We start from the raw sequence: 13,207 nt of genomic DNA, 5'->3' as shown, positions 1-13,207 counted from the left end.
CAAATGGAAGCAAACAGAGACCTTATAGCTTATAGCTTTAAATTACTACCATGAATTAGGTATAATAATACAAAACTCACTGCTTACGAAAAATAGTTGGCTCTAAATTGTTTTTCTGATGGATGGAGTAAATTCAGATTACCTGCTTAGGGGCCTCAAACTGTTTTCTAATACTTGTGGAGAAGAGCATTAAGAATTGTAAATTTGTTCTTAACAAGTCAAGTTCCAAATGACCGCCCCCGCCTTTTTAATAAACTTTATTTTTTCAGTGTTCCAAGATTTATTGTTTATGTACTACACCCAGTGCTCCATCCAATATGTGCCCTCCATAATACCCACCACCAGGCTCACCCAACCCGCCCCCCCTCAAAACCCTTAGTTTGTTTCTCAGAGTCCACAGTCTCTCACAGTTCATCTATCCCTCTGATTTCCCCCAACTCCCATCTCCTCTCCAACTCCTAATGTCCTCTGTGCTATTCCTTGTGCTCCACAAGTAGGTGAAACCATATGATAATTGACTCTTTCTGCTTGACTTCTTTCACTCAGCATAATCTCCTCCAGTCCTCTCCATGTTGATACAAAAGTTGGGGTATTCATCCTTTCTGATGGAGACATAATATTCCATTGTATATATGGATAATATCTTATTTATCCATTTGTCTGTTGAAGGGCATCTTGGTTCCTTCCACAGTTTGGCGACTATGGCCATTGCTGCTATGGACATTGGGGTACAGGTGGCCCTTCTTTTCACTACGTTTTTTCCCCTTTTGATAAGGATTACTTCCCTGAAGTTTACTTGTCAAAGAGATGGTCTAGATAAGAATTATGGAGAGGACTCAGGTAGGACATGTAGTACTTCAAAGACACAGGGGAAAAAATGAAGGCTCCTATAATTTTTGTTTTCTTAAAGCCAGAATTCATAATACTTACAAGGCTATTGAGATAAGTGGGAGGTTTTGGGTTTGGTAAAAAGTATTGATGGATTTCGAGTTGCTTCTTGTCTCTGGTCCTATAAAGACTAGACTTGTAAAACAAAAGACAGCTATTTTCAATTCCTCAAAGACTTGGGTTGCTGCCTAAATTATATCAAAGGGCTAATAACATCTATGCACCTATGTTAGAATGTTTTTCTTTCCTGCTGTATAACCGTTGGGGAGAAGGCCTAAAAAATTCCTATCAAGCTCTGAATAATATCTTCCAATTTGGGCAAATTTCTCACCATAAAGTCCTTTCAAATATCTTGTCAGGTTTCAACCTTGACAAACAGTCAACTCTTTCTGGCAGTATTGAACAATCCCATGGATCTACAAGGCATCTTCAAAGTATATGCAAAAGATGTTATCCTCACAAGATCTAGAGTTACTCCTAAACATAACCAAAACAATAGCAACAACAGAAAAACACAACAACAACTTACATAGCTCAGGTGAGCAGAAAGCCAAGCCTTAGGATATAAAACAAGACCAGCAAGCAAGAAAGAAATACTTTTCTCTGGGAGAGAAAGAATCAATAACCAATTGGTCTGGAACTGGAAAGAAAGGGATAATGTGAAATTTTATTTCCTTCTCTTCCCTGGGCTCTAGGGGTAATTTGCTTATAGAAATTTTCAGAATCCTCTCCTGGATTTAAGAAATTCTTTGTGGCCGATAGTTCTGCCTTTGAGCAAGATATGAAAGTTAGGAGAAGAGAATGGCCCATAGCCTCAGGTGGTCTTATTTTATAAACTAACTGTTTAATAGTCTTTTTAGAAAGGCAATTCAGACAGGGGGTTAGTAGAATGGGTTCTCAAATTAAGGATAAAGGGGAGCAGTAGAAATTATGTCACTCTTATGCCTCTGTCTGTTACAGTTTTTGTTTTAAATACCCTTTCTCTTTAATTTTTCATTAGTCTTTTGCAGTGAATCTTCAATGAAACTGTTTTGGAATTTTGAAGCTTTTAGAGGCTGCTTCATACTCTAAGTGCATATCCCATTCTGTTTATTTAATTTGGAAATGCTTGATTTCAAGTGCATTTCTTACGTGTTTTATCTAATTGGAAATTTCCACATAATGGCCATTATATTTCCAGGTTTTCTTCAGTAAGATTTTGCCATTTTTCTAGCTATCTGAAATTTCTAGTGTGTTGTCACTCCAGATCAGATGGAGGCCCCCAAACGTGGGGTGATGGTAGCCTAGAAGCTGATGGTATGGGAGGTAAGAGGGTTCACCCAAGGCAGAACAAAGGGGATAGAAGTTTATTGAATACACTGCAAGGGAGCAGTGAACAGGACAGCAAAAAAACCCACAAAAAACAATCTGCAATGAGGCAGTGGGTGGGGGCTGTTTTTAAAGGGGGAAGGTGAGGAGGTATGGGGACCTATGGAATTATCCCCTTTTTGGTAACTGTGCCTGGTTGTAAGAAGCCCATTGGTCAGTCAGGGCTTATGGATATTTTGAAGTGGGTCAGCTGTCTGTATTCAGCCAGGTACCCACTGTGGGCCCTTTTGCCTTGTTCTACATTTCATTGCTCAAGGCTGTTATCTAAAAGTGACCTCTACATGTAATTCTTAGACATAAAATATGCAGTTGTGCTAGAAGGTGGTGTGCTCAACTCTTTAGGATCCTATTTGTTTTAGCTAGACCTTTGGGTTTCTTGGAGCCAAACTAATACCTAAGAGGGGCATGTGATGAGGTTGGGAATTGTGGGGTGTGTTACAATATACCTTGTTGCACAGAAGTTTTCTTGCTGTTGGCAGGTAACCTAGTGTCATTCTAACACATTCCTGACCAACTTACCCTATTACTTGAAGTGGCAGATGCTCTAACAGCCTTGATTGTTTGCCCCGCTTTTTGTAGCTTTTGGACCTCTGAGTTCCCTCAGAGGAAGTAGCCTTTATCTATATAAAACAAGACAGAAAACCATATGCTCCTTAATAGATCACCAGTGACCAAGAAATGTTACTTTGTCCTGGCCAAGAGAAGGCCCTGTATGCACCACCAGTTCCCATCAAACCTTGGACTGGGGAAGGGATAAATGAGCAAATGCCAAGGAATATGGAGTATGGACTAATTCCAAATAAAATGGAGAACCACAGCTGCCTGTAGCATTTCCTAACATGGAATCTGGGGAAGGATTCCAAACAAACAGAGAATTGCAGACTAAACTGTCAGCAGTTTCCAATTTGGAATCCAATGACACAACTAAGATTCGGGTTTTCCACCTGGGAAATTGTATTCTGAAAGGCTAGGGCCTTGGCTCCAGGCAGCCCTTTCTGCCAGCTCAGTTGGGCTTCAGGGTGAACTGCCAGCTAAGGTGAGCTCTGGGCAAAGCTATCTGCCAGCTCGATCTGACCTGCCCTATAAAGGAAAGCCAGTTAGATCAGGAACTTGATACAAAGAGAGCAGAGCTCAGAGCTGAGAGGAAAATGGCGAGAAAGATAGTAAATTCAAAATGGTTCACAGTACCGCACCCGTGTTTCTCATCCCCGAATGCCATGGGAAGTTTGCTTCAGATCTTGAAGTTGTCACAAAAAATTCAACTGAGTATGTTTTAATTATTAGCTGTATTGATTGATTCGTGAATACAGCAGTATCTCACCTAGCATGTAGAGGGATCTTCCCCAAACTTTTTACAAAGCCTATAAGGCCCAACTTGATGAGGTCCTGCTTCATTGACTTCATTCATGATCAAACCACACCATACATTTCTTTGGTTCTCTGCGAACCTCAGTTTGACTTATATAACATCAAACATATGATATATGTATGATCACTTTATTTTTACTCCTAATTGATGAGTAGCAAGGGGAATACTCTACACTTTACATTGGAGATTCTTGTTATCACTGTAAACCTGTGGAAGAACAGGGTGTCAAAACACTTAAAAGTATTTGACTTAACGGCCATGTGGGTATTCAGGACACTATTCCAGGAAATGGATATCAACACAATTAGTGATGGGGCCTGAAAATTCCCAACTGTACAAACATAGAAGAAATTCAAATTTGAAATACTTCAAAAAGTTCCTGTTTGCACAGTCTGTATTTCAACTGGTTCCCTTTTCGCCAGTGTTTGTACAGCTCCTGAAACTGTTGAGAAATGGAGTGTCTGTGGCTAACTTGGCAAGCTTCAGCCCTCTCGATTTTCATCAAGCTACATAGAACCTTCCAGTTTCCTGTGAGCAAGCCTGTCTGTAAAAACTGCATGACTGAATTCATCTCCCTACAGAGTCTTAGTGGTTTCTTCTCATAGAAGCAATGTTTGAAAATGAAAATAATCTATAAAATAAATCTCCTGTTAATGGAAATTCAGGCCAAGGTGTTCATAATGTTTATTGTGTACATGTTTTATATGCTTGTTATAGTCGATTTATGTGTTAATATAAATGTATTTATATTAACAAGCTGTTTCAGCTTTAATAACATAATAATAAAATAAAATGTCTTTTTTATGGCTTATGGTTGGCCAAGGCTGTTTCTAATGGATTTTTACGTAACACAACATGGAAAGACCTCAGTTATTATTAAACAGTGAAGTTGACTTTTAAGCACAATCGTTTTCATTGAGTTGGCCATTGTTGATTGACTTTGTACTAACTGCATAAGTTTTTTTTTAATTTGCATAAGTTTTGATAGCTAGAGTTACTTCATAAAAATAAGTAATGTGGACTTGGACAACAAATACTGTTCTCTATATTCATATTTGTTTTATTACACAATAATTCATTTAACTGTATTACTCATGGAAAGAGAATATAAGAGTATATTGAGAACATGTTACACCAGAGTGATGACAAGAACTAGATGTTAAGTTTGAGTGGCAGGAACCCCAGGATTACTTGTGCACAGATTTTCCTTTTTTACTATGAAGCTGGCCAAATGGAATGGTTCAGACTGTGTTTCAAATTCTACTACTTGTTGAGCTGCAGAGTGCTGAGTTCTTTGTCATACTTATCTTCTTAACAGCAATGTATGTCCCTTTACTTTTCCCTGATTTTGAAGATTGAAAAATTGTGCTTTAAGTAACGTGATAAAAATGAGATTTTTACTCTATTGTTTCTAGTATGTTTGTCATAAACCAAGCACTGATTTTACTTTGGTTGGTTGTCAAATGTTTGTGTTGGGGAGAGGAAGGGAGTGGTTATGAAATAATATGATCACATGAAACTATAGTACTTTATATTATTTTTAACCATAAATAAATTTTGTTGGCGCGGACACTTATTTTTCAGGTTGAAGCACTCAATAAGTTAAAAACTTTAAATAGCTTAATCAAACTGAATGCAATGAAGCTAAACAGAGCCAAAGGGAAGGAGGCCATGCATACTTGTTTAAAACAGAATGCTTACCGGGAAGCCCTTTCTGACCTGCAGTCGCCTCTGAATCCATGTGTTATCCTCTCAGAACTCTAGTAAGTGACCGTCTTTGCTGTGCTCAGTGAATTTTCCATGAAAATGGCAGTGCGGAAAGGATTTCTGAGTGACTGCCTTGCAGGAGCAGTAGGGCTAGCTGTTAGCCTCCATAAGTATTTAAAGAAGGAAAATCTTAAATTTCTCAAAGGTTATTCTTGTATGTGTTAGGATGTATACCTATTAGCTAAATTTACCTGTGGGGTTCATAAAAGTTACTGCATGTTATTTTCCTTTCAATTGTATGTGACTAAATTTGTTTTCTATATTACTGGTTTCTGAGAGTTAAAAATCCTGTGTATGCAAAATGTTGGCAACCATCATAGATTATTTACTAATTTGTTTTCCTATTTCAAATGAGATCTTAAATTAATTTGAAAGATTATTTCTTGCTTTTTTATTCCCTTCAAAAGTACTAATAGAAAGGTAATGATAAATATTCTCATATGTCAGTTTTCAAAATTGATCTCTTTAAGAAATCAAGAATGAACTCATAATATTCCTAATTTTAATCCAATGATATCTGGTTTTTATTGACTACATATAATAACACAAGGAAGAATAAAGAAAGAAAAGGAGGAATTTTAAATGTAGGTAGTGAGAAGGATGAATCTGGGTTTTCAGTCTAGCCCATCTGGCATCACTACATGCCAGTGAAAAGTGTCATCCTAGTTACTTTTTTACCAGGAAGATATGTTCTAGTTCTGACTTCTGCAGAGCTAAATGAAACAGGTGAGGGTTTTCCCCACATCTAATATACAGTCTTGCCATTTCTTTAAATTGAGGTGGGTTAATTTTCCCCTTGTTTGATTTCAGTGTTGAAAAGTGTAAATACATGGATTCCAAAATGAAGCCTTTGTGGCTCGTTTACAACAACAAAGTGTTTGGTGAAGATTCAGTTGGAGTGATTTTTAAAAATGGTGATGGTATGTACTGAGGTTTTTGCAGTACCAAATTCCTTAGTATTTTTCATTTGTTGTCAGTTTGCTTTATCTGAAAGGTGATGTGTAAATGTGTAACAGATGCTATCAGTGGTCATAAGGTTGAATTTGGCATGTCTTAAATCCCTTTTTTTTCCTCTTAGAAAATAATGCTTACAGCTTACTTATATACATTGTTCTAATAAATCTTTTTTTTCCCCTACAAAATACAAGGTCTAATTCTTTGGTAAAAAGCTTGTGAAGTACAAGAGAGTATTTTCAGTGGTATATTCATATATTCTGTTTCAGTGGTAACAATTTTGATATTGCTGCCATAGTTTTGTATTTTAATTAAAATATTTTACTGACAAGTATTTTCAAAAGGAATGCCTCTGAGGTGATTACACCAATCAGAAGGCAGTTATGACAACCACCACTTGTTATTGTATGATTATAGACAAGTCACATAAAATTCACTGAGCTTCAGGTTCTTCACGTCCAAAAGGATTATAGTATTGTATGTTGGGTTTATTAAAAGGAATTAAAGGAACATAGGTAAATGTGTTTATGTCTATTTTTAAATGAACTCATATTGTTTTGCTAGACATCTAACTCCACTGTGACCATGTGAATGTCATTGTGTAGAAGTCAGTACTTTAATAGCCCTCTGTTAGCTGAAAATTATCCTTAGATATAATAAATAAAATTGACTATTAGAGTTTTGTAACCCATCATATAATCACTTAAGTGATTTTTAAGAACTTTCTGTGTATTTTTAAACACAACCAGGAAAGAAAAAAATTAGCAGTGTGAATTGTATGGATGCTGTACACAGCATGACTGTGCTATATAGTATTACAGTATCCATACAATTAGTATAGTAGCTTACAATGAAAGTTGTACAATTTTCATAAAAGTGAAATAGTGAGAATTTCCTTAAGTAATCTCTATACCCAACATGGGACTTGAACTCATGACCCTGAGATCAAGAGTCACATGTTCTACTGATTGAGGCAGCCAGCTGCCCCAATTAAAAATATTGTTCAACTTAATTTAGTTACTAGTGTTATGGGCACATGCTAACCAATAAACCTAATATATATTTTTAGATTTTATTTATTTATTTGAGAGAAAGAGTGCATGAGAGCAGAGTGAGGGGCAGAAGAAGCAGCCGACTCCCTGCTGAGCAGGGAGCCCAGTGTGGGGCTGGATCCCAGGACTCTGGGATCATGACCTGAGCTGAAGGCAGCCACTTAACTGAGCACCCAGGTGCCCCAGACCTAACATTTAACAAAATAAATATGGTCAGTATTACAGTTTGGGGGAAGTATTAGCACAATATTTGTCAATGGTTTTAGTTAAGTCTGGCTGAATTAGCTAATCTTGAATTAATGTTATGAGACAAAAATTGGAAAGTATTTATAATAAGCAGGATTTTTACCCCCCTTAGATTTACGACAAGACATGTTGACACTCCAGATGCTGCGTTTGATGGATTTACTTTGGAAAGAAGCTGGTCTGGATCTTCGGTGAGATTTCTAGTGACTTTATTTTTGTCTCATGTTGTATTCCTTCCACAGCTGAATTTTTAAAACTTCCTTTTTATTCCTTCTATCCTGCTATTATTATTAATTGTTATTTGTCGTAATATTTATATAGCATTTTACAGTTTATAGTGTACTGTCAAATACATTGTCTTATTGAAGTCTCATCAGATGTAAAACTGTATATGTACAGAGATTCCAGAAAGAAAGAGGCTTGAACTTCCAGTAAAACCTGGACAGACAGCAAGAGTCACGTTCTATCTAACCTGTGATTTTAAAGGTGCTCTCATGAAGGATGCACTGGCTGGTGGTCCTGGGAATGACAAAGCCAGAGAAGGGCCTGCCTGTCTTCTTAGCCTGGTAGCATTGATTCCACTACCTTTAGGAAAGGGAAGTTTTTAGGGGTTCTTTTAGGGTTTTCAGCTTGTCACCATTATTAGGGGTAGACAGCAGAACAGCTATATGCAACAGAAAAAAAGAAAACATAATGGATTTTATTTATTTATTTGACAGAGAAATCACAAGTAGGCGGAGAGGCAGGCAGAGGGAAGGGGAAGCAGGCTCCCTGCTGAGCAGAGAGCCCCATGAGAGGCTCCATCCCAGGACCCTGAGATCAGGACCTGAGCCGAAGGCAGAGGCTTAACCCACTGAGCCACGCAGGTGTCCAACATAATGGTTTTAAAACTTTAATCATTACCAAATCTTCTAAGGTGAGGAGCAAATTAAGATAATTACCCAAAAAAAAAAAAAAATGTTGATTGCATTTGTATAACAATGTAAGATATGAATCTTATAAACCTAAAAAATGTCAAGCCTTACCCTGGGCATAATATAAATAATGAACAGGGTAGAAGTCTGTAATAATCCTAAATATTTTAAAAGCTTATAGAAAGAGATATGGAGAAAAGATATAAAAAGGCTGTTGATACAAGATATAAAATAAATACACTAAAAATTATATGAACACAGTCAATTCCAGCATAGACGTACAAATTACAAGAAGAGTTGGAAACCACTAATTTCCTAGCAAAGATTTTGTTAAATGATAAACTTGTCTAAGAGACCATTGAAGAACAGAAACAAATATTTTCATATACCTTTGTAAATTAATATAAACCTCCCTGTATCAAGTTTTTTTTTTATATCCTCTATCCAGTGTTTCCAGAATTTACTTTAAAATTAGAAATGTGGGCGCGCCTGGGTGGCTCAGTGGGTTAAGCCTAATTAAGGGTTAAGCCTTAAGCTTTCTGCTCAGGTCATGACTGGGATTGAGCCCCACATTGGGCTCTCTGCTCAGCAGGGAGCCTGCTTCCCCCTCTCTCTCTGCCTGCCTGCCTCTCTACCTACTTGTCATCTCTTTCTCTGTCAAATAAATAAATAAAATCTTAAAAAAAAATAAAATTAGAAATGTGGAGGGGTGCCTACGTGGTTCGCTTGATTAAGCCTTTGAGTCTTGATTTCAACTCAGGTCTTAGAATGGTGAGTTCAAGCCCTGCATTGGGCTCCCTGCTGGGTGCAGAGCCTATTAAAAAATATTAAAAATGTGGACAGAAATTTATGCACAAGGATATTCATCCTTAATTTATTTACAAAAAAAAGAAAATTAGACCACTGTGGTTAAGTGTCTGACTCTTGGTTTCAGCACAGGCCATGATCTCAGGGACCTGTGATGGAGCCATACATCAGGCTCCCCATTCTGTAGGGTGTCTGCTTGTCTCCTCCTTCCTCTGCCCCTCCCCCTACCCTTTCTCCACATCTCTCTCTCCCTTTCTCTCTCTCTCTCTCTCAAATAAAGAAAGCTTAAAAAAAATAACGTACTCAAATGACCAAGTATTTCAGGTATTTTACATTATTGTTCATAGAGAATTGCTTAACAATTTGGAGAAAATGCTTATCTTCAAATGTCAAGAAGAAAAAGTGAGGTGCAGAAGTGTTTTCATAGAATTATTTCAGTTGTATTAAGAACTCACTGAGGGGCGCCTGGGTGGCTCAGTGGGTTAAAGCCTCTGCCTTCAGTTCAGGTCATGATTCCACAGTCCTGAGATCGAGCCCTGCATCGGGCTCTCTGCTCCGCAAGGAGCCTGCTTCCTCCTCTCTCTGCCTGCCTTTTTGCCTACTTGTGATCTCTGTCTACCAAATAAATAAATAAAATTAAAAAAAAAACTCACTGAAAAGTGACATGCTAAAATATTGACAAACTGGGGCGCCTGGGTGGCTCGGTGGGTTAAGCGCTCAGGTCATGATCCCAAGATCTTGGGATCGAGTCACTCAGTGGGAAGCCTGCCTCCCCTCTCTCTCTGACAGCCTCTCTGCCTACTTGTGATCTCCCTCTCTCTCTGTCAAGTAAATAAATAAAATCTTCCAAAACAATTTTGGAATAATAAATTTTAAAAAATATATTGACAAACTAAAATGGTAATGGACATTATTTCTGGGTGATGTAATTAAAGACAATTTCACCCTTCATGTACCTATTTCTTTTCTTTTTTTCTTTTTTTTTCTCAACATTTTATTTTATTTTTTTTTTTTTAAAAGATTTTATTTATTTATTTGACAGACAGAGATCACAAGTAGGCAGAGAGGCAGGCAGAGAGAGAGGAGGAAGCAGGCTCCCTGCTGAGCAGAGAGCCCGATGTGGGACTCGATCCCAGGACCCTGAGATCATGACCTGAGCCAAAGGCAGCGGCTTAACCCACTGAGCCACCCAGGCGCCCTATTTTTTTATTTTTTATTTTAAAGATTTTATTTATTTATTTGACAAAGATCACAAGTAGGCAGAGAGGCAGGCAGAGAGAGAGGGAGGAGACTCCCCACCAAGTAGAGATCCCCATGTAGGGCTTGATTCCAGGATCCTGAGATCATGACCGGAGCTGAAGGCAGAGGCTTAACCCATTGAACCATCAAGCACCCTATTAACATTTTAAAGTAATTCCTACACCCAGTGTGTGGCTTGAACTCAACCCTGAGATCGATAGTGGCACGCTCTACTAACTGAGCTAGTCAGGCACTCTTCGTATACCTGTTTCCGTAGTTTTCTTCAGTGGGCTTGTATTCTTTTTTTTTTTTTTTTTTTTTTTTTTTTTTTTCCTTCAAATCAAGGATTAAAAAACAGCATGTTTTGTGATAGTAATATAGGTCCATACAGTTTTAAACTTTTTTCTATGCTAGTTGATGGTTTTACCTTTTCCTCTTTTACTTAATTCTTTTATTTTTCTAAATTGTGGACTATTTCATACATGGAAGTACAGAAAATAATTTATTATTTTTATATTTTTACATTGGGACTTAATAAATATATCTTTAGCAATTAAATGAGAGTTATTAACATGTTTCCTACTTTTTTAAAAAAAGGAATTAAACACGCAGATAAAGTTAATGCATTCTTATCCCATTCTGCCTTCTCACGTTTGAGAATTAACCACTGTTTTAAATTTGTAATATGTATACTTTTAGGCTTTAACTATATTTTGATATCTATTCTATGTTTTAAACTTTAAATAAATGCTATTATATCACATGCAACTTTTACTTTTTGTCTTCACAACATTTTGGGGGATTTATTAAGATTAATATGTGAAGATCTAATTTCTTACTTTCACTTCTTTACTAATACTTTGAATAAATATAAAAATGTATCCATTCTTCTGTTACTAGCTATTTACATTGATTGTTTTTTCAAGAATAACAAAAGCTTGAGTTTGAACACTTCTCAACAGCTCACTCTTCACATATGGAAGAGATGTTTAGTTTATATAGCTGGAAGTGGAATTGCTCCATCATAAGGCATGACCACCATTGTCCAAATGGTTGTACCAGTGTTACACTTTCATCCAGAAATATCTCCTTGCCAAGCAGACTTGTTGATTTTTTGCAAATCTAGCGGATATATCGTGGTATCTCATAGAATTTAAATTTGCATTTCTTTTATAAATAGCTTGGTTCTTTGTGTTTTCAGTGTTGAAAAGTACTGTGTTTTTCTCTCTTCTATAAATTACCTAGATTCCTTTCAGGTTTATACTTTTAGTTAAGTTTTAAAAATTGTTTTCTCTGTGCAGTTATCATTAAAGATACTCTTCTAGGGGGTGCCTGGGTGGCTCCATCAGTTAAGCATCTGTCTTTGACTCAGGTCATGATCCCGGAGTCCTGGGATCAAGCCCCACATAGGACTCCCTGCTCAACAGAGAACCTGTTTCTTCCTATGCCACTTACCCTGTTCATGCTTTCTCTCATGCTCTCTCTCTCCCAAATAAATAAATTAAATCTTTTAAAAGAAAGATACTCTTCTATATTTTATTTTGTAGTGTTCTTTTCCCTCTTCCGTCCCTGCGAAGATTTGGTTCTGGTGTTGTTTTTTTTCCGAGTCCAGGTCTTTTTGACTATGATTTTTCTTAATGGTTATTGGACTCAACAGATTTTTTTTCCCTCTTGAGTTAATTTAGAGGCTAAAAATTGTCCAGTTCATCAGTGTTTTAAGGTTTATTATCATACATCTTTTATAACAGCATCTTTTAATTTTTTTTAAAGATTTTATTTATTTATTTGACACACAGAGAGAGAAATCACAAGTAGGCAGAGAGGCAGGCAGAGAGAGGGGGGGAAGCAGGCTCTCCGATGAGCAGGGAGCCCGATGTGGACCTCAATCCTAGGATCATAACCTGAGATCATAACTTGAGCTGAAGGCAGAGGCTTAACCCACTGAGCCACCCAGGTGCCCTAATTTTAAAATCTCTTCTGTGTTTAATTTTTCTCCTTTTTTGCATGTGTAAAATTATTTTATGTGCACTGTTTTTCTTTGTTACTCTAGAGGTGTGCTGCTTAGTATTTCAAAAGAAGGAGCTTGTAATTTTGTTGATCTTTTTTCTATTTTATCATTGATTACCTCTTTATGATTTCCCTTTAGTTGTGTTTATTCTGTACTGACTTTTTGACAAGCAAGTTGACTCAAGCATTTGACTCTTTATTTTGGCTCAGGTCATGATCTCATGTTGTGAGATTGAGTCCTGTGTTGGTCACCATGCTGGGCATGGAGCCTGCTTAAGATTCTCTGTCCCTCTCACTGTTCCCTCCCATCCCCACTCATACTCTGTCTCTCAAAATAAAAAAATAAAAATAAAAATAAATAAAAAATTCTCTGATAGCCTTATGGGGTCTTGCTGCTTTTTAAAAAATTTTTTATTTAAATGCAGTTAGCCAACATATAGTATGTCATTAATTTCAGATGTAGTATTCAAAAATTTATCAATTGGGTATTGTCTTGCTGCATTTAAAATTTTTTATCAGTATATTTTGCCATTTTAATTTTAATATGTCTCAGCATGGGTTTGGTTTTATTGATTTTGTTGGGGGTTCTCTGTGAC

The 13,207-nt window shown here is 36.9% G+C and overlaps 1 protein-coding gene across 5 annotated transcripts in view; it reads left to right on the top strand.

The window, feature by feature from the left end:
- PIK3CB (phosphatidylinositol-4,5-bisphosphate 3-kinase catalytic subunit beta) overlaps positions 1-13,207 on the top strand; it is a 210,775-nt gene that overhangs the window by 176,087 nt on the left and 21,481 nt on the right. For all 5 annotated transcript variants that reach the window (XM_059162765.1, XM_059162768.1, XM_059162766.1 and 2 more), the window contains 3 exons: positions 5,210-5,388; positions 6,203-6,312; positions 7,757-7,835. In XM_059162765.1, the coding sequence (XP_059018748.1) occupies positions 5,210-5,388; positions 6,203-6,312; positions 7,757-7,835 (368 nt within the window). The remainder of the gene's footprint in view (positions 1-5,209; positions 5,389-6,202; positions 6,313-7,756; positions 7,836-13,207) is intronic.

This window comes from Mustela lutreola, chromosome 2, assembly GCF_030435805.1.
Source record: "Mustela lutreola isolate mMusLut2 chromosome 2, mMusLut2.pri, whole genome shotgun sequence".
In the NCBI taxonomy this organism is placed as follows: domain Eukaryota; kingdom Metazoa; phylum Chordata; class Mammalia; order Carnivora; family Mustelidae; genus Mustela; species Mustela lutreola.
The sequence above is the reverse complement of the archived record's forward strand: the minus strand, read 5'-3'. Positions and strand labels throughout refer to the sequence as shown.